The sequence below is a fragment of the Lissotriton helveticus genome, chromosome 1_1 (assembly GCF_964261635.1).
Source record: "Lissotriton helveticus chromosome 1_1, aLisHel1.1, whole genome shotgun sequence".
NCBI lineage: Eukaryota > Metazoa > Chordata > Amphibia > Caudata > Salamandridae > Lissotriton > Lissotriton helveticus.
The window spans coordinates 1,588,423,310-1,588,448,486 of record NC_136057.1 but is presented as its reverse complement, the minus strand read 5'-3'; the positions used below and the strand labels follow the sequence as shown (position 1 = coordinate 1,588,448,486).

Genomic DNA, 25,177 nt, shown 5'->3' with positions numbered 1-25,177 from the left:
ACGGATGGATGGAGTGGGGGGATGGATGGATGGAGGGGATGGATAGATGGAGTGGGGGATGGATGGATGGATAGAGTGGGATAGATGGAGTGGGATGGATGGATGGATGGAGTGGGATGGATGGATGGAGTGGGATGGATGGATGGATGGATGGATTGGGGGATGGATGGATCGATGGAGTGGGGGATGGATGGATGGGTGGTGTGGGGGGATGGATGGATGGAGTGGGGGGATGGATGGATTGGGATGGATCGATGGATGGAGTGGGATGGATGGATGGAGTGGGGGATGGATGGAGTGGGGGGATGGATGGATGGATGGAGTGGGGGATGGATGGATGGGTGGAGTGGGGGCGAGGGATGGAGTGTGGGGCGGGGAGACATGGAGTGTGGGGCGGGGGAGGGATGGAGTGTAAGGCGAGGGAGGGATAGAGTGTGGGGCGGGGGAGGGATGGAGTGTGGGGGGGGGTGGATGGAGTCGGGGGAATGGATGGATGGATGGATGGAGTGCAGGGATGGATGAAGTGGGGGGATGGATGGATGGAGTGGGGGGGATGGATGGATGGAGTGGGATGGATGGATGGGGTGGGATGGATGGATAGATGGATGGAGTGGGATGGATGGATGGAGTGGGGGAATGGATGGATGGAGTGGGGGAATGGATGGATGGAGTGGGGGAATGGATGGATGGAGTGGGGTTATGGATGGATGGAGTGGGGGTGGATGGAGTGGGGGGATGGATGGATGGAGTGGGATGGATGGAGATGGATGGATGGAGTGGGATGGATGGAGTGGGATGGATGGATGGATGGAGTGGGATGGATGGATGGAGTGGGACGGATGGATGGATGGATGGAGTGGGATGGATGGATGGAGTGGGGGGATGGATGGATGGAGTGGGATGGATGGAGTGGGGAGATGAGTGGATGGAGTGGGGGATGGATGGAGGGAGTGGGGGGATAGATGGATGGAGTGGGATGGATGGATGGAGTGGGGGGATGGGTGGATGGAGTGGGGGGATGGATGGAGTGGGGGAATGGATGGATGGAGTGGGGGAATGGATGGATGGAGTGGGGGAATGGATGGATGGAGTGGGGGGATGGGTGGATGAGTGGGGGGACGGATGGATGGAGTGGGGGGATGGATGGATGGAGGGGATGGATAGATGGAGTGGGGGATGGATGGATGGATGGAGTGGGATGGATGGAGTGGGATGGATGGATGGATGGATGGAGTGGGATGGATGGATGGATGGAGTGGGATGGATGGATGGATGGATGGATGGATTGGGGGATGGATGGATCGACGGAGTGGGGGATGGATGGATGGGTGGAGTGGGGGGATGGATGGATGGAGTGGGGGATGGATGGATTGGGATGGATCGATGGATGGAGTGGGATGGATGGATGGAGTGGGGGGATGGATGGAGTGGGGGGATGGATGGATGGATGGAGTGGGGGATGGATGGATGGGTGGAGTGGGGGCGAGGGATGGAGTGTGGGGCGGGGAGACATGGAGTGTGGGGCGGGGGAGGGATGGAGTGTAGGGCGAGGGAGGGATAGAGTGTGGGGCGGGGGGGGATGGAGTGTGGGGGGGGATGGATGGAGTCGGGGGAATGGATGGATGGATGGATGGAGTGCAGGGATGGATGAAGTGGGGGGATGGATGGATGGAGTGGGGGGGATGGATGGATGGAGTGGGATAGATGGATGGGGTGGGATGGATGGATAGATGGATGGAGTGGGATGGATGGATGGAGTGGGGGAATGGATGGATGGAGTGGGGGAATGGATGGATGGAGTGGGGGAATGGATGGATGGAGTGGGGTTATGGATGGATGGAGTGGGGGTGGATGGAGTGGGGGGATGGATGGATGGAGTGGGATGGATGGAGATGGATGGATGGAGTGGGATGGATGGAGTGGGATGGATGGATGGATGGAGTGGGATGGATGGATGGAGTGGGACGGATGGATGGATGGATGGAGTGGGATGGATGGATGGAGTGGGGGGATGGATGGATGGAGTGGGATGGATGGATGGAGTGGGGGGATGGATGGATGGAGTGGGGGATAATTGGATGGAGTGGGATGGATGGATGGAGTGGGATGGATGGATGGATGAATGGATGGAGAGGGATGGATGGATGGATGGAGTGGGATGGATGGCTGGATGGATGGCTGGAGTGGGGGGATGGTTGGATGGATGGAGTGGGGGGATGGATGGATGGGTGGAGTGGGGGGGATGGATGGGTGGAGTGGGGGGTATGGATGGAGTGGGATGGATGGATGGATGGATGGAGTGGGGGATGGGTGGATGGAGTGGGGGGATGGATGGATGGATGGAGTGGGATGGATGGATGGAATGGGGGGATGGATGGATGGAGTGGGATGGATGGATGGATGGATGGAGTGGGGGGATGGATGGATGGATGGAGTGGGGGATGGATGGATGGAGTGGGGGGATGGATGGATTGGGATGGATCGATGGATGGAGTGGGATGGATGGATGGAGTGGGGGGATGGATGGAGTGGGGGGATGGATGGATGGATGGATGGAGAGGGATGGATGGATGGATGAATGGATGGATGGATGGTTGTGGGATGGTGGCTGGAGTGGGATGGGCTGGAGTGGGTGGGATGGATGGGTGGGGATGAGTGGGTGGGTTGGATGGTGGAGTGGGGGTATGGATGGTGGGTGGGATGGATGGAGTGGGGTTGATTGGATGGATGGATGGATGGATGGATGGATGGTGGTGGGTGGATGGATGGATGTGGATGGGTGGGATGGATGGATGGGATGGGGGGGTGGATGGATGGATGGATGGGTGGGTGGTGGATGGATGGGTGGTGGTGTGGTGGGATGGAGTGGGGGGATGGATGGTTGGGGCGGGGAGGGATGGAGTGTGGAGCGGGGGAGGGATGGAGTGTGGGCGGGGGAGGGATGGGTGGGGCGGGGGAGGGATGGATGGAGTTCGGGGAATGGATCGATGGATGGAGTGGGATGGATGATGGATGGGATGGATGGATGGATGGATGGAGTGGGATGGATGGATGGAGTGGGATGGATGGATGGATGGATGGATGGATGGAGTGGGGGATGGATGGATCGATGGAGTGGGGGGATGGATGGAAGGGTGGAGTGGGGAGATGGATGGATAGAGTGGGGGGATGGATGGATTGGGATGGATCGATGGATGGAGTGGGATGGATGGATGGAGTGGGGGGATGGATGGATGGAGTGGGGGGATGGGTGGATGGAGTGGGGGGATGGATGGATGGAGTGGGGGGGTGATGGATGGAGGGGATTGATGGATGGAGTGGGGGGATGGATGGATGGAGTGGGATGGATGGATGGATGGATGGAGTGGGGGGATGGATGGATGGAGTGGGGGATGGATGGATGAGTGGAGTGGGGGCGAGGGATGGAGTGTGGGGCGGGGAGGGATGAAGTGTGGGGCGGGGGAGGGATGGAGTGTGGGGCAGGGGAGGGATGGAGTGTGGGGTGGGGAGGGATGGATGGAGTCGGGGGAATGGATGGATGGATGGATGGAGTGCAGGGATGGATAAAGTGGGGGGATGGATGGATGGAGTGGGGGGGATGGATGGATGGAGTGGGATGGATGGATGGGGTGGGATGGATGGATGGAGTGGGATGGATGGATGGATGGAGTGGGGGAATGGATGGATGGAGTGGGGGAATGGATGGATGGAGTGGGGGAATGGATGGATGGAGTGGGGGGATGGATTGATGGAGTGGGGGGATGGATGGAGTGGGGGATGGATGGATGGAGTGGGATGGATGGAGATGGATGGATGGAGTGGGATGGATGGATGGAGTGGGATGGACGGATGGATGGAGTGGGATGGATGGATGGATGGATGGAGTGGGATAGATGGATGGAGTGGGGGATTGAGGGATGGAGTGGGATGGATGGATGGAGTGGAAGGATGGATGGATGGAGTGGGGGATGGATGGATGGAGTGGGGGGATGGATGGATGGAGTGGGATGGATGGATGGAGTGGGATGGATGGATGGATGAATGGATGGAGTGGGATGGATGGATGGATGGAGTGGGATGGATGGATGGCTGGAGTGGGGGGATGGATGGATGGATGGAGTGGGGGATGGATGGATGGGTGGAGTGGGGGGATGGATGGGTGGAGTGGGGGGGATGGATGGAGTGGGATGGATGGATGGATGGATGGATGGATTGGTGGATGGAGTGGGGGGATGAGTGGATGGAGTGGGGGATGGATGGATGGATGAAGTGGGATGGATGGATGGATGGAGTGGGATGGATGGATGGAGTGGGGGGATGGATGGAGTGAGGGGATGGGTGGATGGAGTGGGGGGATGGGTGGATGGAGTGGGGGATGGATGGATGGATGAAGTGGGATGGATGGATAGAGTGGGGGGATGGATGGATGGAGTGGGATGGATGGATGGAGTGGGATGGATGGATGGAGTGGGATGGATGGAGTGGGGGGATGGATGGATGGATGGAGTAGGATGGATGGATGGATGGAGTGGGGGGATGGATGGATGGAGTGGGATGGATGGATGGATGGATGGAGTGGGGGTGGATGGATGGAGTGGGGGGATGGAGGGATGGAGTGGGGGATGGATGGGGGGATATATGGAGTGGGGGGATGGATGGATGGAGTGGGATGGATGGGTGGATGGAGTGGGGGGATGGGTGGATGGAGTGGGGGGAAGGGTGGATAGAGTGGGGGATGGATGGATGAGTGGGGGTATGGATGGATGGAGGGGATGGATGGATGGATGGATGGATGGAGGGGATGGATGGATGGATGGATGGATGGATGGATGGATGGATGGATGGAGGGGGGATGGATGGAGTGGGATGGATGGATGGAGTGGGGGGATGGGTGGATGGAGTCGGGGGATGGATGGATGGAGTGGGGGAATGGATGGATGGAGTGGGGGAATAGATGGATGGAGTGGGGGAATGGATGGATGGAGTTGGGGGATGGGTGGATGGAGTGGGGGGACGGATGGATGGAGTGGGGGGATGGATGGATGGAGGGGATGGATAGATGGAGTGGGGGGATGGATGGATGGATGGAGTGGGATGATGGATGGAGTGGGATGGAGTGGGGGATGGATGGATGGAGTGGGGGGATGGAGGGATGGAGTGGGGGGGGTGGATGGGGGGATATATGTAGTGGGGGATGGATGGATGGAGTGGGATGGATGGGTGGATGGAGTGGGGGGATGGGTGGATGAAGTGGGGGAAGGGTGGATAGAGTGGGGGATGGATGGATGAGTGGGGGTATGGATGGATGGAGGGGATGGATGGATGGATGGACGGAGGAGATGGATGGATGGATGGATGGATGGAGGGGGATGGATGGAGTGGGATTGATGGATGGAGTGGGGGGATGGGTGGATGGAGTGGGGGGATGGATGGATGGAGTGGGGGAATGGATGGATGGAGTGGGGGAATAGATGGATGGAGTGGGGGAATGGATGGATGGAGTGGGGGGATGGGTGGATGGAGTGGGGGACGGATGGATGGAGTGGGGGGATGGATGGATTGGGATGGATGGATGGATGGATGGAGTGGGATGGATGGATGGAGTGGGGGGATGGATGGATGGAGTGGAATGGATGGGTGGATGGAGTGGGGGGATGGGTGGATGGGGTGGGGGAAGGGTGGATAGAGTGGGGGATGGATGGATGAGTGGGGGTATGGATGGATGGAGGGGATGGATGGATGGATGGATGGAGGAGATGGATGGATGGATGGATGTATGGAGGGGGGATGGATGGAGTGGGATGGATGGATGGAGTGGGGGGATGGGTGGATGGAGTGGGGGGATGGATGGATGGAGTGGGGGAATGGATGGATGGAGTGGGGGAATAGATGGATGGAGTGGGGGAATGGATGGATGGAGTGGGGGGATGGGTGGATGGAGTGGGGGACGGATGGATGGAGTGGGGGGATGGATGGATGGAGGGGATGGATAGATGGAGTGGGGGGATGGATGGATGGAGTGGGATGGATGGATGGATGGAGTGGGATGGATGGATGGATGGATTGATGGAGTGGGGGGATGGATGGATGGGTGGAGTGGGGGGATGGATGGATGGAGTGGGGGGATGGATGGATGGAGTGGGGGGATGGATGGATGGAGTGGGGGGATGGGTGGATGGAGTGGGGGGATGGATGGATGGAGTGGGGGGATGATGGATGGAGGGGATGGATCGATGGAGTGGGGGGATGGATGGATGGAGTGGGATGGATGGATGGAGTGGGATGGATGGATGGATGGATGGATGGAGTGGGGGGATGGATGGATGGATGGAGTGGGGGATGGATGGATGGGTGGAGTGGGGGGGATGGATGGATGGAGTGGGGGGATGGATGGAGTGGGATGGATGGATGGATGGATTGGGATGGATGGATGGAGTGGGGGGATGGATGGATGGAGTGGGGGGATGGGTGGATGGAGTGGGGGGATGGATGGATGGAGTGGGGGGATGGATGGATGGAAGGGATGGATAAAGTGGGGGGTGGATGGATGGAGTGGGATGGATGGATGGAGTGGGATGGATGGAGTGGGGGGGTGGATGGATGGAGTGTGGGGGATGGATGGATGGATGGAGTGGGATGGATGGAGTGGGGATGGATGGATGGAGTGGTATGGATGGATGGATGGAGTGGAGGGATGGATGGATGGAGTGGGGGGATGGATGGAGTGAGGGGATGGATGGATGGAGTGGGATGGCTGGATGGATAGAGTGGGGGATGGGTGGATGGAGTGGGGGGATGGATGGATGAATGGGGGTTTGGATGGATGGAGGGGGTGGATGGATGGATGGATGGAGTGGGGGGATGGACGGAGTGGGATGGATGGATGGATGGAGGGGATCATGGATGGATGGAGGGGATGGATGGATGGATGGAGGAGATGGATGGATGGATGGAGGGGGGTGGACGGATGGAGTGGGGGGATGGATGGAGTGGGGGATGGATGGATGGTGGGGGCTGGATCATGGGGGATGGATGGATGGAGTGGAATGGATGGATGGATGTAGTGGGATGGATGGATGGAGTGGTGGGGAATGGGAGGATAGAGTGGGTGGATGGGTGGATGGAGTGGGATGGATGGATGGATGGATGGATGGAGTGGGGGGATGGGTGGATGGAGTGGGGGGATGGATGGATGGATGGAGTGGGGGATGGATGGATGGAGTGGGGGACGGATGGATGGAGGGGATGGATGGATGGAGGGGATGGATCGATGGATGTATGGAGTGGGATGGATAGATGGATGGATGGATGAATGGATGGATGGATGGAGTGGGGTGGATGGATGGAGTGGGATGGATGGATGGATGGATGGAGTGGGGGGTGGATGGATGGAGTGGGGGTGGATGGATGGAGTGGGGGGATGGATGTCTGGATGGATGGAGTGGGGGAATGGATGGATGGATGGAGTGGGGGGATGGATGGATGGATGGAGTGGGGGGATGGGTGGATGGATGAGTGGGATGGATGGATGGAGTGGGGGGATGGATGGGTGGAGTGGGATGGATGGATAGAGTGGGGGGATGGATGGATGGAGTGGGGGGATGGATGGATGGAGTGGGGGGTGGATGGATGGATGGAGTGGGATGGATGGATGGAGTGGGATGGAGTGGGGGGAAGGATGGAGTGGGGGGAAGGATGGAGTGGGGGGGATGGATGGAGTGGGGGGATGGATGGATGGATGGATGGAGTGGGGGAGCCGAAGGCAAGAAAAAACGAGTACAATCAGGGAAGCAGAAGGCAAAAAAACAAGGGCAATCAGGGAAGCAGAAGGCAAGAAAAAACGAGTGCAATCAGGGGAGCAGAAGGCACGAAAAAACGAGTACAATCAGAGGAGAAGAAGGCACAAAAAACAAGCAACGACAAAACATAGAAAAAAAATGTGTGAAAATCAGATGTCACTAAACTCGATTGCAAGCTACAAGGGAAACCAAACTGCAATACACTCCATCGCAAGTTAAACACCAAAATAATAAGAAAACCTGTCGTATTCAGACATCACTAAAATAGATCGTAAGTTACATAGGGAAATGAAACACCAATAAAGTTGATCGCAAGTTAAGCAACTATATAATACGAAAACGTAGGGAATTCAGATAGCATAAACACGATCGATCGAAATTACAAAGGCAAGAAAAACGGTACCGCAAGTCACAAAAAGAAGAAAAAACACTACTTACAGCTGAGGCTAACGCAATGTTAAACAAGCTTTCACTTTGAACATTTTTTTTTTTAAAGTGCTTACCCAGTAGTTTAAGAAGACCGTCTATTGCTGCAAGTAAACGAACGAGTCCAGATGGGCCGTCAGAGGAGGAGACAGGGTGAAGCACGGCCTCGCGTCCGTGAAAAGTTATTATTTACGATGGGGAATTACATAAGCAATTTATTAATATGGGCGGAGAGTGTGTAGAGTTTAAAGATTAACTGTAGTATAGTATAGTTTGTTGAGTGAGGAGCGCATGCGTGTTGCCTGTAGCCAGACCTTAAAATACTGCTTTGTGGAAGAACAGCTATTTTTCTGCTTAATTTGTGTAAATGTGTTTGTGCTGTGAATGATTGTGTTAAAAAAGTGTATGTCGAATACCTGACTGGCCTGAAGCTTGAGTGCACTCAAGCATGCACGCGCGCCACCATCTGTCTGTCTTTGATCGCGCCACTATCTGTCTTTGTCTTAGATCACAATCACTTTCACGGCCGCGCGGCGTTACTTTTACTGCCGCGTGCCCAATGCTTGTTTTCCAAGGGTGTCTGTTTTCCATGTTGATGGGCCATTCGGTCTTTCCCTCTACATCCTTTGGTCTTGCTGAAGAAAATGCTAAAGGGAGCTGCCGAGTTCTATTTAGGAAGCCATCTGCTTCCTCTGTAATTGAGACATTCGTGTATTGCCTTGGCAAAAGTTTTTGTTGAGGTGAAACCAAGCAAGCTTTCTCTTTCGAGCAGAATCTGGACTTATGCCGCATGAGCACCTAATATTACTAAATCTAGCCTCTTGCCAATCGTAGCTATTTTTTGGTGCTCAGTGTGTGCTGTTTTTGGTGGCTCATGTTCCCACACCAACTTTCACTGTGCAGTTTAAAAGTGTATGGAGCATGTCTGCAATCTAGGGGGAACGGAACATATGTACAGTTAGGCATTTAAATTGTATCATGCGCAGTGGCAAGGGATCTGGGTGGAGGGTGATAGAATAACAAAGACGGTCGTTAAATGCGGGGGCGGGCGCAGAGCAACAAAATACTAAGAGGGATGCCGCTAACCAGGGGGAAAGGAAACACAAGAGGAGCAGAAATGGCTAAGAAAAGAAGCAGCATGGGAAATGGCCACGGTGAATCCAATCTTTGTAGATTTTTTAAGCAAGGAATAAAACGGGAACGACCACGTGTTATGGACGCTAATAAAAATGCAAGTGAGCAGAAATAAAATGTTCAATGCAAAGAGATGTGGGATACACAGCGGTACCGCCCTAGGTAGGTCGATCAACGTCACCCAGTGGAGTAGTAGTATGTAGTTGAGCTTATATAGCGCACAGCTACCCGCAGTGGGTGTCCCGGCGCTTGCTTAGGGAACCCGTCCTGATATTCCCCTGTGAGATAGCAGGGTATCCGCAAGGTGAAAGTCAGGCATCCCGCCGCGAGGGGCCGTTGTGGAGATTAAGCAAGCTATTGCCCAGAGTCGCAGAGTGTGAACCCGTGAGTCGAGGAGGCACCGGGGCGAGAATTATCGAGTCCGTGGAATTTTTTTTTAGCCCAAGACCCGCCGAAGCGGGGAATTGAACCCTGGTCCAGGACCGATCTCAGCTTCCGGGTCTGCTGCCTCTAACCCCTGAGCCACACTTCTCCACAGTACAAACGTTTGCAAGAGAAATTACTGACGCCAGAAAGCCGGCTTCAGAGAGAATAAAAAGGGTGAATCAGCAGATATTGAAATGTAAGTGCAATGCACATAATGTTACCTACGGACAGCATGGCTTGTAAAGAGGTCGGCCGGAGTGTGAACAATGTGAAATGTACAGTAAATTGGAAAAAAGGTGAAAGTGCGTGGGGTAATTCGGAGGTGGCTGGATAGCACACGGGCATTAAGGCATAGTTGATGAAAACAAGTAATGGCATCCTGGTTGGGGAGTGCAGGCGGGGGGCGGGGAGGGAAGCCTGTGGGAGGGAAGCCTGTGGGAGGCTGATGCCTTTGATGTGTGCCTTCAAGGCAGGAGGTGTCTACATGGGCTGGGGGGAGTAGAAATGCGAGTCACGGCCTGCGGCCGTGAAAAGTGAAGTGAATAATTAGGGGAGGAGAACTAACAGAGGCCGGCCGAGCGCACGCTGGGGAAGCCTGTGGGAGGGGGGCTGATGCCTTTCATGTGGGGAAATGCACGTGCTTGTGGTCACGTGATTCTCGTGAACTGTTGGCAATCCGCTTTTTGAGAGCCTTTTGAGAGCCTTGGGTTTAAGTCTTGGTTTAGCGGTGGTTTAGCGGCATTAGACTCGCATATTCATTCCTGCGGAATGGAATAGGCGAGACCTAACTATGGGACGCATCAAAATGGGCCGCAATAGCAGACAAGTGTCTAAGCGAGGAGCGCGCATGCCAACCCGGGGCCCTGTAGTTACAGAGGCTGAGTAAGTAAAGTAGTTAAACACAGGATGCTGGCAGACTACAAAACTGCTACTTTATGTGTTGGGTCCCAGTGGACTGTGCAATGTTAAAACAGCTGGCTATGGTGGAATGAGCACAGATGAAGTCGCAATCAGAACCTGTGTCATAAAAGAAACTATCGTGTATAAATAAGTGAAAGGCGTGGGAAGGTTAAAGAGAAGAAAAGTGAGAGTGCTGAGGTGCCGTCTGTGCATAGATAAAAATGAAAGAGGCCCCTGTGTGAAACAGAAAAATGGGTTACATTGCAGCTCCTAGGGGCTTAAATAACAAAACACACATGATGAATGAGTGACAAAAACACGGAACCTATAAGACAACCTTAAAGGTACAAAGGAAATGAATGTCAAATACACTTGAAAAACATTGAGCAATGGGTGCATGACACGGCTATGGCGGTGGTCGTCAGACCTAGAGGCGTCTAATGGGAAGTCAACAGGAAAAATAACCATATATATCCGGGCCAAAGAATGGGTTGGTGGATTGCCAACCCAGCATTAATTATAAGAAGTTGTGAAGATCCTCACTCATGTTGAGTCCTGCAGGGATCTTGGTGTTAAGCTCAAGGATGTCCCTCGATTCAAGCTGCCGCAGTAATCTTTCTTTATTCCCTCCCCGTCTAGGGGACGGTACGCAGTCAACCACAAAGTATTTAAAGTGGTCAAGACTGTTATTGTGGACTTCGTTCAAGTGTCGTGCGATAGGGTAGGTTGGGTCACTGTTGACTATAGCCCTAAGATGTTGAAGTATACGGAGGTGCACCTGCAGCGTGGTGCTTCCCACGTATCTTAGCCGCACTTGCACTCAAGGACGTAGACTGTGTACTCAGGGGCATATTATCAAGACAAGCGATAAAATTATCGCCGTTTTAGGGGCAAAAAAATGCCGCTAAAACGGCGATAATGGGCTTGATAATATGCTCTATGGAATTCCAGTTGAAGCCCATGTTAGATGTCCTTCACATTTAACAAGGGCTTCAATTGGAATTCCATAGAGCATATTATCAAGCCCATTATCGCCATTTTAGCTGCAGTTTTCTGCCCCTAAAACAGCGATAATTTGATCGCCGCCTGTCTTGATAATATGCCCCTCAGTTCTGCAACTCAATCTGTGTTTGATGGTAATGGGTGCAGTGGAAAATGGTGCCATGATTTGACTTGCATTAACGCCAAACTTGCACGCCCTGCAACTGCTGCACTTGAAAAATCCCTTGATGTTAATTGGGGGCATATTATCAAGAACGGCGATAAAATTATCGCCGTTTTAGCGGCAGGAAACTGCCGCTTTGGCGATAATGGGCTTGATAATATGCCCTTGTGAATTCCCATAGCAGCCCAGGTTAACACCGGAACCTGGGCTGCTATGGGAATTCACAAGAGCATATTATCAAGCCCATTATCGCCGCTAAAACGGCGATAATGTTATCGCCGTTCTTGATAATATGCCCCGCGGTTTGCTGGGTGATCTCGGGGCTACTTTTGACAAGTGCATCATGCATAGAATAAGCCCTTCTGTAAGTGACGTGGGGGCGCAGAGCTACCATAGGGCCCAGTGTGAGAGCAAACTTAATGATCCCCCAGTGTTTGTTGACGATTGCCCTTATGGCATGCTCTTCAGTGTTGTGTGTTATAATCAAACGTGTATTCACAGTCCCCTTGATGGATGTATCCATTTGTGTAGTTGTGCTGTCAGGGGGGTTGGCCGGCCTATCATGAAGCAGAATGTCTCTGGGAAGAGGATTGGCCATGGTAATGGCAGAGTAATGATTTTGTCTGTATATCCTCGGGCTATGAATCTGGTGCGTGCCTCTCTCTGACATGTGACGAGGTCGGTGTCAGAGCTACAGATCCTACGCAGGCGAAGCATTTCACCATATGGAATGCTGGCTATGAGGTGCCTGGGGTGAAAACTGCCTCACGCACAAGGTGACTATGTGTCGTATGACTGCATTTCAATTTATAAACCGCTAAACCCCTCAAGTGCTGCGACTAAGTACTAGGGATAAATCTAGCCATTAGTGTAGGTGCACTCGGCATTGTACAATGGATAACCTAAAAGTGTAAAGTGTGGCACATTCATACTTTTGACACTTTCTATGTAAATGTTTAATCACTGAACAAAATGCCAAATGTAGCATAATGTAACTAGAAAACCATAATCCTACATCAGACACATTACAATGTTTCCCTTTTGTTTCTCTTTAAAGGTTACTGCAAGCCCAGCCCCTCCTGTAAGGAGTGCATACTGTCACATCCCAGCTGTGCATGGTGCAAGGACCTGGTAAGTCTCTAATGGAAAAGGCTGGGACTTCAGTTCAATTAAAATAGGCCGAACAGGGCTTTGTATCTGAAAATTCTATAGCGAGCTGATGTGTACTTCCACATCTCTCTCTTTGATTTTATAATATTCACTTTTCACTAAATTCACAGGACAAAATTGACAAAAAAGAGTGAAACCGAGGCCTCAATTGATTAAGGGCCAGATGTAGGTCGCCAATTACCGGTCGGTAACGGCCGGTTTCGGCCGTTACCTACCGGTAATTGGTTTTCGAGATGTAGGGGCCAATATTTTACAGATTCGGTAAATTTACCGAAACGGTAAATTTACCGAATCTGTAAAATACCGAGGGCCAGATGTAGGTCGCCAATTACCGGTCGGTAACGGCCGATTTCGTCCGTTACCGACCGGTAATTGGTTTTCGAGATGTAGGGGCCAATATTTTACCGATTCGGTAAAACCCAGATGTAGGTAGCACTGTTTACAGTGCTACAGGCCTTCAGAATTCGGTATTTTACCACCCAATCCAATTGGGTGGTAAAATATCGAATTCAGGTGTGCATGCACATCTGTGCATGCACACCTGTCATGCCCTTAGGGCATTTCTGTGTGCCACATGGCACACATGCCTGTATTTGGGGTGCTGGAGGGTGTCAAAGTGACACCCCCTGCACCCTTGCTGAAATCGGTATTTACCGATTCTGTAAATACCGAATCTTAACGATTCGGTATTTACCGAATCTGAAATACCTACATCTCCCCCCCTCTATTTTACCACTTCTTAAATACCGAATCGGTATGATTCGGTATTTAAGAAGTGGTAAAATAAAATTACCTACATCTGGCCCCCAATGTGTTAAATCCATATATTTCTTTTTGTTCTGTCTTTCTTTTCATTCTTTTTTTAACATATTTCTTTGAATTTGAAGTTTAACCAAATAATGTGGCCGGCAAGGCCGTTCTGAAATAATAATGATACAAATAATAAAGCATTAACAAAAGAACATACCTGCTCATTAGACCTTTCCCCCTGCCACCCCAGCAGCATACAAAAGTTCTGGAGACCGCTTCGACCAGCTTCCATCACTCCCCCTCCCGAAAAGTTGTGATTTTGCCAATAAGTGTATGGCCAACGGGACGAACAGGCGCTAGGTCTGCATCCCTGTAGTGTATCCACCTCTTCCAGATTTTGGGGTGTTTTTGAGGGCAGCGCCCTGCCTCGTTAGACTGCAATCTCTAAACCCATACAGTGGTCCATATTCCGCTTACTCACCAGCAGAGATGGTGGGGTCTCTGCCTTCCACTATTTGGCTATGTCACGTCTAGCGAGGGTCAACCCCAGTGTAGCAAAATAGGATCTGCTTTCATGGTTACCCCCACTTTTGCTGGTGACAGTATGTATTATTTTACTAGTCTGACTGGGATCCAGCTAATCATGACTCCAGTCACTGTGCTTCCTCCTTAAATTGACCATGGTAAATAATTAGGTACCTTTACAATTGGCTACTGGTGTACCCTTGTAAGTCCGTAGTATATGGTACTGAGGTACACATGGCATAGGTACACCAAGGGTCTCCCATGGGCTGCAGAATTTATTGTGCCACCCATGAGAGACCACTCAAACTGTTACTACAGGCCTGCTAATGCAGCCTGTGTGAGTTGGTGCTTGCACCTCTTACAACAGATATGAATTTCCTAATATCGGAGGTCGACAGGCGCGGTGCATCCATTGGGGCGTAGGGGCGTAGCCCCACTAAACCACATGGACGCACCGTCATGTTTTTGGCAATAATTATATTCATGCTCTAACCTCCTCGAATGTTATAGTGCCGCAGCTCTACCGGACGGGAACCCGCCGGGAACACCCGACTCAATCGGGAGTGCGCAGGGGGTGGGTCTGGCTGGGCTGCTGCAGCTTGAGTGACAGTCTGCACTCAGCTGCAGCAGTACTGCGCATGTGAAGTTTTGGGCTGTAACTAGCCCGAGCATGCGCGTAGACTACCTCCCTACCTTCCCCATAGAGAGGGACCAAAGGGGGGTGCTAAATCTTACAGCAGCCGGGCCACAGCCCCCGGGGTTGAAAACGGGTGAGCAGTAAGTGTGCCCCCCTAGCCAGGATTGGCTGGTCCCCTGCGCAGAAGGGCAGGCAATCCATTATTGGATGCCGCGCGTGGGTGGTGGCACACTGCCTCAGCCGCACTTTATAATGGCCAATCACTGTATGACTTCATGTGAAGCCATGCAGTGATTGGCCATTTCGGGACGCACCCTGGCTGTCGGTGACGTTCTCTCCAGGCTCGCAGCGCAACAGGCCGCCTCCCGCCTCGTTGTGTGTAGTAGATCCTGGGAAAAAATTAAAAGTAAGAGTCGGAATGGAAATGTATTCGCAATTGCAATTAATGGGAGATTACATCTGCTATTGCTAACAGTCAGCGCCAAATTTCCCGTTTTTATTAAGTCAGCAATGACGGGACAAATTCCTCCCTCGGTACTGGTGTTACTGTTTAGGAGGTACTGGAACCTGAGGTAGTTTATTCAGTGTCGAGTTGATCCTGATTTTCAAAAGCAATGCCATTATTCCAAAACATCATTCTCGTCGTCAGGTGTTGCTGTGCTATGTTGCTGTGGTATTTGGTTAAATTTGAGCGGGTCAGCAAGATTGGATGCATTCAAAACATTGTTACTTAGGACAATTCCTACAGAACTGATTGCAGTTTTTCTTTTGCTTATTCAAGCGGGACTATGGGCACACGAGGGATCTCTGTATCCAGCAGCTATGATGCAGGCCTGTTATGTTATTATGACAAATACATTATTGCTGATGCTGCAACTAGTCGGAACGGCACGCTCCAATAAGTTTGTGAGCGCGCCGCGCATAACACTGCATAAATTAAAATATAAAAATTGTAAAGGGGTAATTGACTCCTTTACAATTTTTATATTTTCATTTATGGAGTGTTATGCGCGGCGCGCGCCCACATTTATCGGAGCGTGCCATTAAATGAGCACCAAGTCAGTGAGTGAGTGAGGGTATTTTTAAAGCGCACTAATGCCGAGGCGTCTTGGCGCTGTGCAGGGTAACTGAGTGTGTGCCGGCCAGTGTCCTATCGCGTAAAAAGCCAGGTCTTAACCCCCTTCATGAACCTCATGTGATTGGAGATTTGTCTCAGGTGCAAGGGCAATTCCAGACCCTTGCGGCCAGGAGGGAGAAGCCCTTCCCACCCCAGCGTTGTCTATGGAACTTCGAGACCATCGCCAGCCCCTGAGAGGCAGACCTCAGGGGTCGGATTGGCATGTACCTCGTGAATTGGTGTTGCAGATCTAATGCTCCCACCCCAGCTAAGGACTTGTGGACCAGGCAGAGTGCTTTAAAAACTATCCGCCTCCGAACAGGGAGCCAGTGTAACTGCCTGATGACCTCTGAGGTGGGGTGGTATTTGGGCAGATGGAGGAGCATCCTGGCTGCTGCGTTCTGAATTGATTGCATCTTGGCCAATTGACGGCATCCTATACCTAGATCAAGGGCGTTTCCATAGTCTAATGTGGAAAAAATAGTGATGTCTGTCTCCCCTCCCGACCCTTACTCTGGCTGACCTCGTCCCTCTCTCCGAGTGTCTCTGCCCTTCACCCTCATTGTTTCAGCCTACCCATTCCCTCTCCCCTGCTTCTCGAAAGTCCGCCTTTAACTGCCACCTCATACACTCTGGTCACCCACCCGGCGTGCTCTCTCTGGGGGTCTGCCCTCTCCACGCTCAAACAACTGCCCGGGCACTTGTGGCACACACTGCCCTCTCCAGTATTTCTCTCCGGCTCATCTTTATACCCGAAGCTCCTGTGTCTGTCTTTCTTTTCCCCGGCTTACATTTTGTCCTGTTACTTTATCTCTCTTTTGTCTACAACCCCCTCGCCCTTTATACTCTGCACCCCCACCCAGTCCTGCCGTCTCTCCTGTCACTTTCTCCCCGTGCCCTTCTCCTCGGCTGTCCCCCCGCTGCCCCCTCACTGGCCCGTCTCACCTGTGTTAAGTCACTGGCTTTCTGGGGCTCAGCCCATGAGTAGAGTTAGCTACATCCTTTGGATTAGGCTGAATTGTTGCCAGTGCTCTGTGCATTATGTCCTTCCGACTATCTGCGATGTCACTGCATGTTAAGGAACATAACCTTAAGTACTGCACTCATACTAGGCCGGTACTGGTAATGCCCTAGCATGGAAAGCAACAACTCCGGGTCAGTGTATAAAAAGCACCAGTATGTAAAGACCCATCCCCAGGTGAGGATGCTACCCCGTCCACATATGGAGCCAGCTGTTGTACTCGCGTTTGCGAAAATAATAATGATGTTGTGTTGTTATTTGACTCACAATGTTTCTAGTAATGTGTTTGGCACTAGTCTTTATTGCTGCTCCCTATTAGAGGTATGGTTAATTCCCAAAACACCAAAAACGAGCATGTATTAGCCTTTCCCCCTCTGGATTTAAGTTTTAATCAGTAGGTGTATTGCAGCCTTTTATGCTGCCTCAGTATTTCTTTTGTTAGCTGGTATAAAAAGATCTCATTTGCTAGGTACAGGGTGCTTATTACTAACATATTTAAACATCCTACATCCTCACTTAAAACGGATATGGTACTTTGCCTGCAACCTGTCAGTGCCTTTCGTGCATAATGGAAGTCTTTTTTTTACACAGCCCCAGGATAAATGTCTTATTTTTGTAATTAGTTCATCTATTTCTGCATTAAGTTCCTGTTTTGTAGCTTGTAATTCGTTTTTTTGTATCTATAGACAGTCTTAAACAAGCGTTCATGTGGTACCACAAAACAATTGTTGACTTTTGTGAAGGTTAATGGAGGCGTTTGGAAACATTGGAACTTGTAAACCTTGTTTGTACGGCAACTCTGTGGTAATTTTAATAGTGTTTTCGAATATCGGCAAGACCATCAATGAGGTGCACAATACAGGGTTTTTTGAAATCCCTGTATGTATAGTTCCTATTCACTGTAGTGTTTTGGATTATTTAACTTTTTCAAATATTGGAAAGATTTTTGTTGTATAATAAAATCAGTGTGTCATACATTTACGTTTCTAAATGTTATTAGGCAACTCCCCACCACAATTTAGGTACCCTTTAGGTACTTATTCGAATAACATGATTATTTACAGGCTGGTCTGAAAGGTGTCTGTCTTGGTGGTTTTGAGTTTGTGTAGGGCCACCGGCATGTGATTTCTTCACTTGCCTTTACCTTCTCACAATTACCCTTGGCATTATACTATTTATTTATTTATTTATTTTAGAGTTTTATATAGCGCGAACTTGAACCGATTAGGTTATCAGAGCGCTTTACATAGCACCAGTTCCGTTACATGTTATCAGAGCACTTTACATAGAATCAGTTACGTTACATAAGGAACACATTTCTTTTTGTTCTAGTGAATAGGGTTATCTCTTCACACGAGGGAAGGGATACACCTGGCTATACTCCAACAGTCACACAGGCGACTAGTCGTTAAAGCTATATCTCTAAACACAGGGAGGGGATACACATGGATACAATCTAAAAGTCACATAGGATACAAGTCATAGAGTTATCTTCTATCTACACAGGAGGGATATGACTGGAAGTACTCTAAGGGTCACATAGGAGTGGTAGAGAGTATAAAGGTCCACTGCAAACACTAGTGATAAGATTCAACTACATACACATAGGAAGGGATATGACTGGTTAAACTCTAAGAGACGCATAGGGGTGGTATATGGTGTAAGGACTTCAGCGAATACCAAAGCTTAGCATTATTGCAATAGGTCCAAGATGCAGTCACAGTATAGAGGAATGGTGGGTGGGATGCAAGGTATGGAGGGAAGGGCTAGAGTCCAGCGAAAACTGTCCGAAAAACAGCAGCAAAGTGTCAATCAGGATAGCACGCAAGTCGAGAAGTCCCGGAGAGAAGGTGGGAACCCAGGGGGGAGATGGAGGCCAGCTGCAGTCGCATCGCCATCTTGGAGAGCTTGCGATCATCAGAGTTCACCAGAGGCACTGTCCTCACAGCGTACCGGACACAGCCACAGGCAGCAGAAGGTGGTGGATCGGCTCGGGAGACCTGTGCCCAGCAGAAGTAGTCGCTGGCGCTGCGGGGCACGAGGGCCAGGGTCCCCTCGAGCAGGGCCCCCCCTCGGAAGTTGCTTTACCGCAACGCTGTTCGGGGCTGGAGGCAAGTATTGCTGGGTCCAGTCGGCAGAGTTGATGGAGCAAGGACCCACCCTGGGGGACAGCCTGGAATCAGGCGGAGAAATCGGGGCTAGACCAGAGGCCGGGGAGAGGCAGGGGTGAGCCAGAGGAAGCGGCGATCGACATTCTAAAGTCGCCGCCAGCCGCCATCTTGGAGTCAGGCAGGCGCTAGGATGATTCCCCCGGTGAGTGTCGCCGTCCCGGTAGGGCTAGATGGTGCCATCTCCCATCAGCAGCCGCCGCTACAGTCAGCGAGAGTCTGGCCAGGCCGGGGGAGCGCAGGTCTCAATCCTACCTCCCAACTATTGAAGGAAATAGGGAAGACATTTCCCACCAAAGGCTCAGTGATCCTCTCCGAGGGTTCAGAAGGGTTCCCTTTCCTTACGTAACCTGTTCTTGGTGTCATTGTTGAAACTCAATAGAGTTTCTGTTTCAGTATCGTCTCCTTCAATAGGGAGCGGAGATGACTTAGAACCAGCCACCCCGCTCTGGATTCAACCAAAGCGATGAACACCTCTGTGGAGGCCTTAAGAAGAAGCACACATAACCCCCTGGTGTATCTGCTATTTTAACAACAAAGGCTAGTGTCTAGTGTGACTTAGGTCAAATACTGTCAAATCTAAGACCAACTCGGGAGGCAAATTAATTAAAAAAAACAAAGGGCAAGCTTTGGTCTTGCATTTGACTTTCCATCTGTTGAAAGAGGATGAGAAAAGTCATCATGATATGCTGGTAGAGTTAAAGAAAATCAGGTAATGTGTCCTTTTAGTTTGGGGAAAACCTACTACTTTCAAGTGAGGGGCAATTTATCCCAATATTAATTTGGTAAATTCCTCTGTCCAAGTTTCTGAACGTAGCTTGGACCCAAGGAGTTTTCTTTAGCAGTCAACTAAGTCAACAGCTGCAAATGTTGTAGTATGAATCACTGCCCTGGAAGAAACACTTTGGACTCCTGCACTTATTTATTTATGCAGGTATATTTTTAGCAAATGAAGCACTGGTTGTTCTCACCGCTAGAGGCTGACAGGGCAGCCTCATGGAATGGATTCTCTGCAAGACGGATTGTGCAAGGCTGATGCAGGTCGTGATTTATGTGAACACATCAGAGACCAGCTTATGGGAAGAGCCAGCCTTAACTTAAGCATCCACTTAAGTGTCTGGTTAACGGAAATTCACCCCTCCCCCCTCATATGCCTAAGCCTTCACTTTGGGCCTATTGCGGTAGAGGAGGCAAAAGTTGCATGTGTTAATGCCCTAATCAGTTTCCCCCAAAAATTGGCATCAGAATATTGAAAACAGAAGAAATCTAACAAGTAAATAGCAAAACTAAAAGTGTGGAAGTCAGGTCCTATAAGTTCCTACTCACTTCTACATTTTTGTGAATAAACCTGCCTCTGGGTGGGTGTAGGCACTACCCTGGAGTGACAGCCCTGGTTTGAGAGGGGTACGACTTCCTCCAGTTGCAGACAAGGGAGTGGTGGGAAGAGAGGTAAAGAAACCTCCATCTCCAGTGAGAGACAAAAGGAGCTATGAGACCCGAACAGTCGCCTTCACTGCGAGACACATGCAGCTGTCGGACGGAAAGGAAATCTCCAGTCACCTCCAGTGTCAGACACAGGGAGCTCTGCTATAGGAATAAAAGAAACCACCACCTTCAGTGTCAGACAAAGGGAGCTCTGTGATGGGAGGGATTGAGACCGTCACCTCCAGTATTAGGTGGAGGGAGCTCTGTGATGAGAAGAAAAGAGACCGCCACCTCCAGTGTCAGACAGAGGGAGCTCTGTAATGGGAGGAAAAGAGACCGCCACCTCCTATGACATCTCTTTATTAATGTAATAACTGCTATTTCACAATTGCTTTATTAACCTTCTCAAATTTGCTTGAAAATGCATCATTTACCCGCTCTTTTTTCAAAATGTTCCCCCCTGTAGGTGGTTTGAGCACGCTTGCTACGCTCGCTCGCCACACTGCAGTATTAACGCTTCACCACTCTCAAATGTCACCAGCCAACACTGGAGCTCAATACACTTAAAACCCACAAGTTACCTCTCTGGCAGGCCTTTTCAGCCCTGAAGACTTGGTTATAAGTGTGGGGGTGCCTAGAAACCCCAGAGTCGATTCTCCAGGCTTTGTAAGTGTAGTCAGTCATTTTTATTGACATAGTGGGCATCACGTCATTAAGAGATATCTAACTATATAGTGACTGCACCGAACCCATTCATGTTTGGTATCAAATATGTTGGAATCATATCCCAACACCGATCCAGTGTTACAAGCATGATCCCATGAACTGGGGGCTCCCGTAGGGTACCCCACTGTACTAACGGTTACAGCCTTTCATGGTCTGACAACAAGCTAGTGCTACTGCCAACCACAGACACGATTCTACCCTCCTGCAACTGAGCCAAGCTCGAGCAGGGGAAGGTAGAACAATAGGTTTCCTGTCTGGGGAGGTGTGAACAGCTCCCCAGACAGAACTTCTTTTATTGGGCTGGGGTGGGGGCACTTGCCAGCACCACCAGACTGCTTTGAGAGACACATTTGGTCCCTCCATGCATACTCCAGTTTGAGCCAGTTTGGCTCCCGCTCTGGCACGAAACTGGACAAAGGACATGGGAGATTCTTCCACTCTGGTCAGCCCCTCCTCTGGGAGGGACCCCTGAGTCATCTTAACCCCTTTCCTCGGGTATTTAAGGGCTTACCTGTGGGTTGGTCCTCAGATTCGTTGTGGGACAAGACTCGGGCCTGAAGCTACATCACTCTTCGACCATCTGGACACTTGGACTTCGCTGTACTTGGCCTGGAACCGAAACTGCATCAAGGAAGACTCCTGCTGCATGCTGATCTGCAAGTCTTCTTCGTCGTCTGTGTCTGTGCTTCTTCCAGGATCTTCAACAGACCTGTGGGCATCAAGGACACTGAAGTAATATCCCTTGGAGTGAAGGGACTGCAACAAAGGTGACCGGTCTGCTGCTCCTGACGTCCCACAGACTTCGAAAGGCTCAGCAACACAGGTGGTGGTTCTGCAAGTCCCTCGAGGCCTGACTTGTCCTCTCTGCAATTTTGAGGCCAGTATCCCTCGTCGGAACCGCTGGGACAAAACCCCTGTGCATTGCATCAACTTGCCGTTGCCAAGGCTTGTTGCCTCTGCACTCCAGAGATCTTCGGACAACAAGAAACTCAAGCCTTTAGCATCTCTCCCTGCCAAGTACAGCATCTTCACTGCATCATCTGCACCATGAGCCTTCCTTCTTAGTGAGCTGCTTGAGGTCATCTTGCAACTCCTGTCTTATGCCTGTGGGTCCTCCTGAGAGTCTTCTCCTGCTTCAGTGTGCTCCCCTGCCTGCTTGGGGCCTGCTCTGACTCTCCTGCTCGTGGTGAGTTTCTTGGACTTGCAGGTCCCAACGTTGCTCCTTCTCTGCTTTCCACACCTGTTGCAGCTGGCGAGGTTTGTTGGTGCTTCCGCCGGACACCGACCCCCTGGTTCTCGGCCTCCGACATGGGATAGCTCATGCACAGCTCTTGGCCTCAGGTCGCATGGCCTCACAGCTGCAGCAACAAGGTCACAGTCAACTCACTTGAACCGTCCGTCATTGGTGGAACATTGCTCTTCCGTGCCTCCTGGTCATCTCCGAGTGGCATAGACACTCTCCTCTCTGCTTACCGGTTCTTCACTTCAAGAATCCACCCATGGATTCCACTGGACTCTTGTAGAGTCTTCTCCATGGGCATCTTTCCTGAAGTCCTCCATTGTGGTCTACAGCAGTTTCCGACGTCTCTTCGCACCTATGCACCCGGCTTCCCTGGTGTAGGTATACTGGTTCCTTGGGAATCCATGGGTCAGGTGACTCTCCAACCTTCTGTTTTCCACGGGGTTTCTTCAGGGTCCACTGGGAAGGGTTGTTTTACTTCCAAACTGCAACAGCCACTTCTCCCCTGGCTAATATTGGACAAGAGGCTGTGTTTCCACTCTGCATACAGCCTCATTGGGGTCCATGGTTGCTTCCCTTGGGTGTTTTCTTGTGTCCCCAGCTCCTCTGAGTCTCCTGGTTCAAGTACCTAATTCGGTCGCAGTTTGCATTCCACTTTCTTTATATATTGTTTGGTCTCCCCCTGCAGACCACTGTATTTTGTGCTTACCAGTTACAATTGAAGTATTATTGTGTGTTTGTGTTTATAACTCCGGGTTGGAGATATACCAATGTGTTAGTGTGTGTTGTGTAATAAATAGAACTATTTTTATACATACACTGTATGGTTCTTTTTTTGTTTAACCTACACTATATGATTAGATCTGGTAAAGCACACTGCTTAGCAATCCTTTAAGATAAGCCTGAAGGCTGCTCTCCACAGCTACCACTTAGAGAGAGGTTTCTATGGTTGTTTTAAGACCACTAAAATCAGCATATGGGTTGTCTGGTTTAGTGCAAGGTGCTTCACTTAAATAAGTGTGCACCATACACTTAACCAGCCTCCTACATTGAGATTTAAGCCTGCACTGTTTTACCAGCTAATCTAGGTGTGGTTAGATTAAATAAAAATACTATCATTGGCACATATAAATATACTTTTTGTAGTAGTAAGTTCTACTGAACTTTTTGGATTGGCAGTCAAGGGTCTAGCACAACCCTTTCTCCAATCTTTGGAAATTTGGGGGCATATTATCAAGCACTGCGTTAAAATTATCGCCGCTATAGCGGCAGAAAACTGCAGCTAAAGCGGCGATCATGGGCTTGATAATATGCCCGTGAGAATTCCAATAGAAGCCCAAGTTGACACCAGAACATGGGTTTCTATTGGAATTCTCAAGGGCCTATTATCAAGCCCATTATCGCTGCTTTAGTGGCAGTTTTCTGCCCCTAAAGTGGCGATAATTTTAATATTGTTTCTTGATAATATGCCCCTTAGTTTTCACTAGGGTAGGTAGGTGCAACACAACACTACACCTAGTTTACCATGTTTTTATTTGGGGAAGCCACTGGGTTCCAACCCTCTAGCTAAAGTGGTCTTAAGTTCCTTCCAGGAACGTAGGACCCTGGCTACATCCAGAAAGTTAAAGACAGGTAGTAACCCTAACAAAAAGCAACTCCTGGAGATGCTCCTGCAGTATGACATTCACAATCCTGAAGGGTCAGAAGAGCAAGTTGACTTTGGTAAGGGTGGACCTCAAGAAGAAGGGTTAGGGGTGCCTCGTACCTGTGACGACAAATCTGAACAATACCAGGAGGAGTCTGAAGATCCCAGACTTGTAAACTATGATCTACTAGGGAATGGGTCAGATGACCTAGATAGGGCCCCTGGAGGTAAGTCCCCCATTTTCCTCCTGGGAGGGTGAAAAGAATTCAGGGAAGGTATAGGTCCTCCTCTGTAAGTTCCATTGCCTCTAACACTTCCACAGGGGCATCTGCCTCCAGCAAAAGGAAGGACTCCTTAGAAAGGCAATACCACCTGCTTAAGCTTGAGAGAGATAAGATCAGGCTCAAGAAGGAGCAGTAGGCCCTTGAGAAACTTGTGTCTCCTGATCAGAGCATACTTGGTTGACTTTACCAAGTGATCAATGCATGCAATGGCAGGAATGATAATTCCTTGGCAGTTGTGATTCTCAGTTGGGGAGGAGTAACTGGCCCTAAAAGAGTTGTGGTTTCTCCAGACCTACCTGTGGACTGTCTGCTGGGCAATGACTTAAAAACTTCAGACTGGTTTGAAATGGAGTTCAGGACACATGCAGAGATGATGGAACTCTCTGCCAGGGCATTTGCTGTTACTAGGGCTCAGGTTAAACAGTTAGGCACTGAGGGAGCTCTGGATCCTGGAAAAATTGACCAGCTAGCTCCTAAGAGAAAGAGCAGGAAGGGTAAGGAATTATCCTCCTTCCAGTCTCCCAGTGAGGATCAGTCTCCTGAGGGAGATGACCTCAGCCCAAGTGAAGGAACTGTCCCAGAGGAACTTGGGCCTGACAAGGCAGAGTTCCTTGGGGCA

General features: G+C 50.7%; 1 protein-coding gene across 1 annotated transcript in view; it reads left to right on the top strand.

The window, feature by feature from the left end:
- ITGB7 (integrin subunit beta 7) overlaps positions 1-25,177 on the top strand; it is an 887,312-nt gene that overhangs the window by 243,572 nt on the left and 618,563 nt on the right. Inside the window, exon 3 of the mRNA XM_078687492.1 lies at positions 12,908-12,981. Coding sequence (XP_078543618.1) covers positions 12,908-12,981 — 74 coding nt within the window. The remainder of the gene's footprint in view (positions 1-12,907; positions 12,982-25,177) is intronic.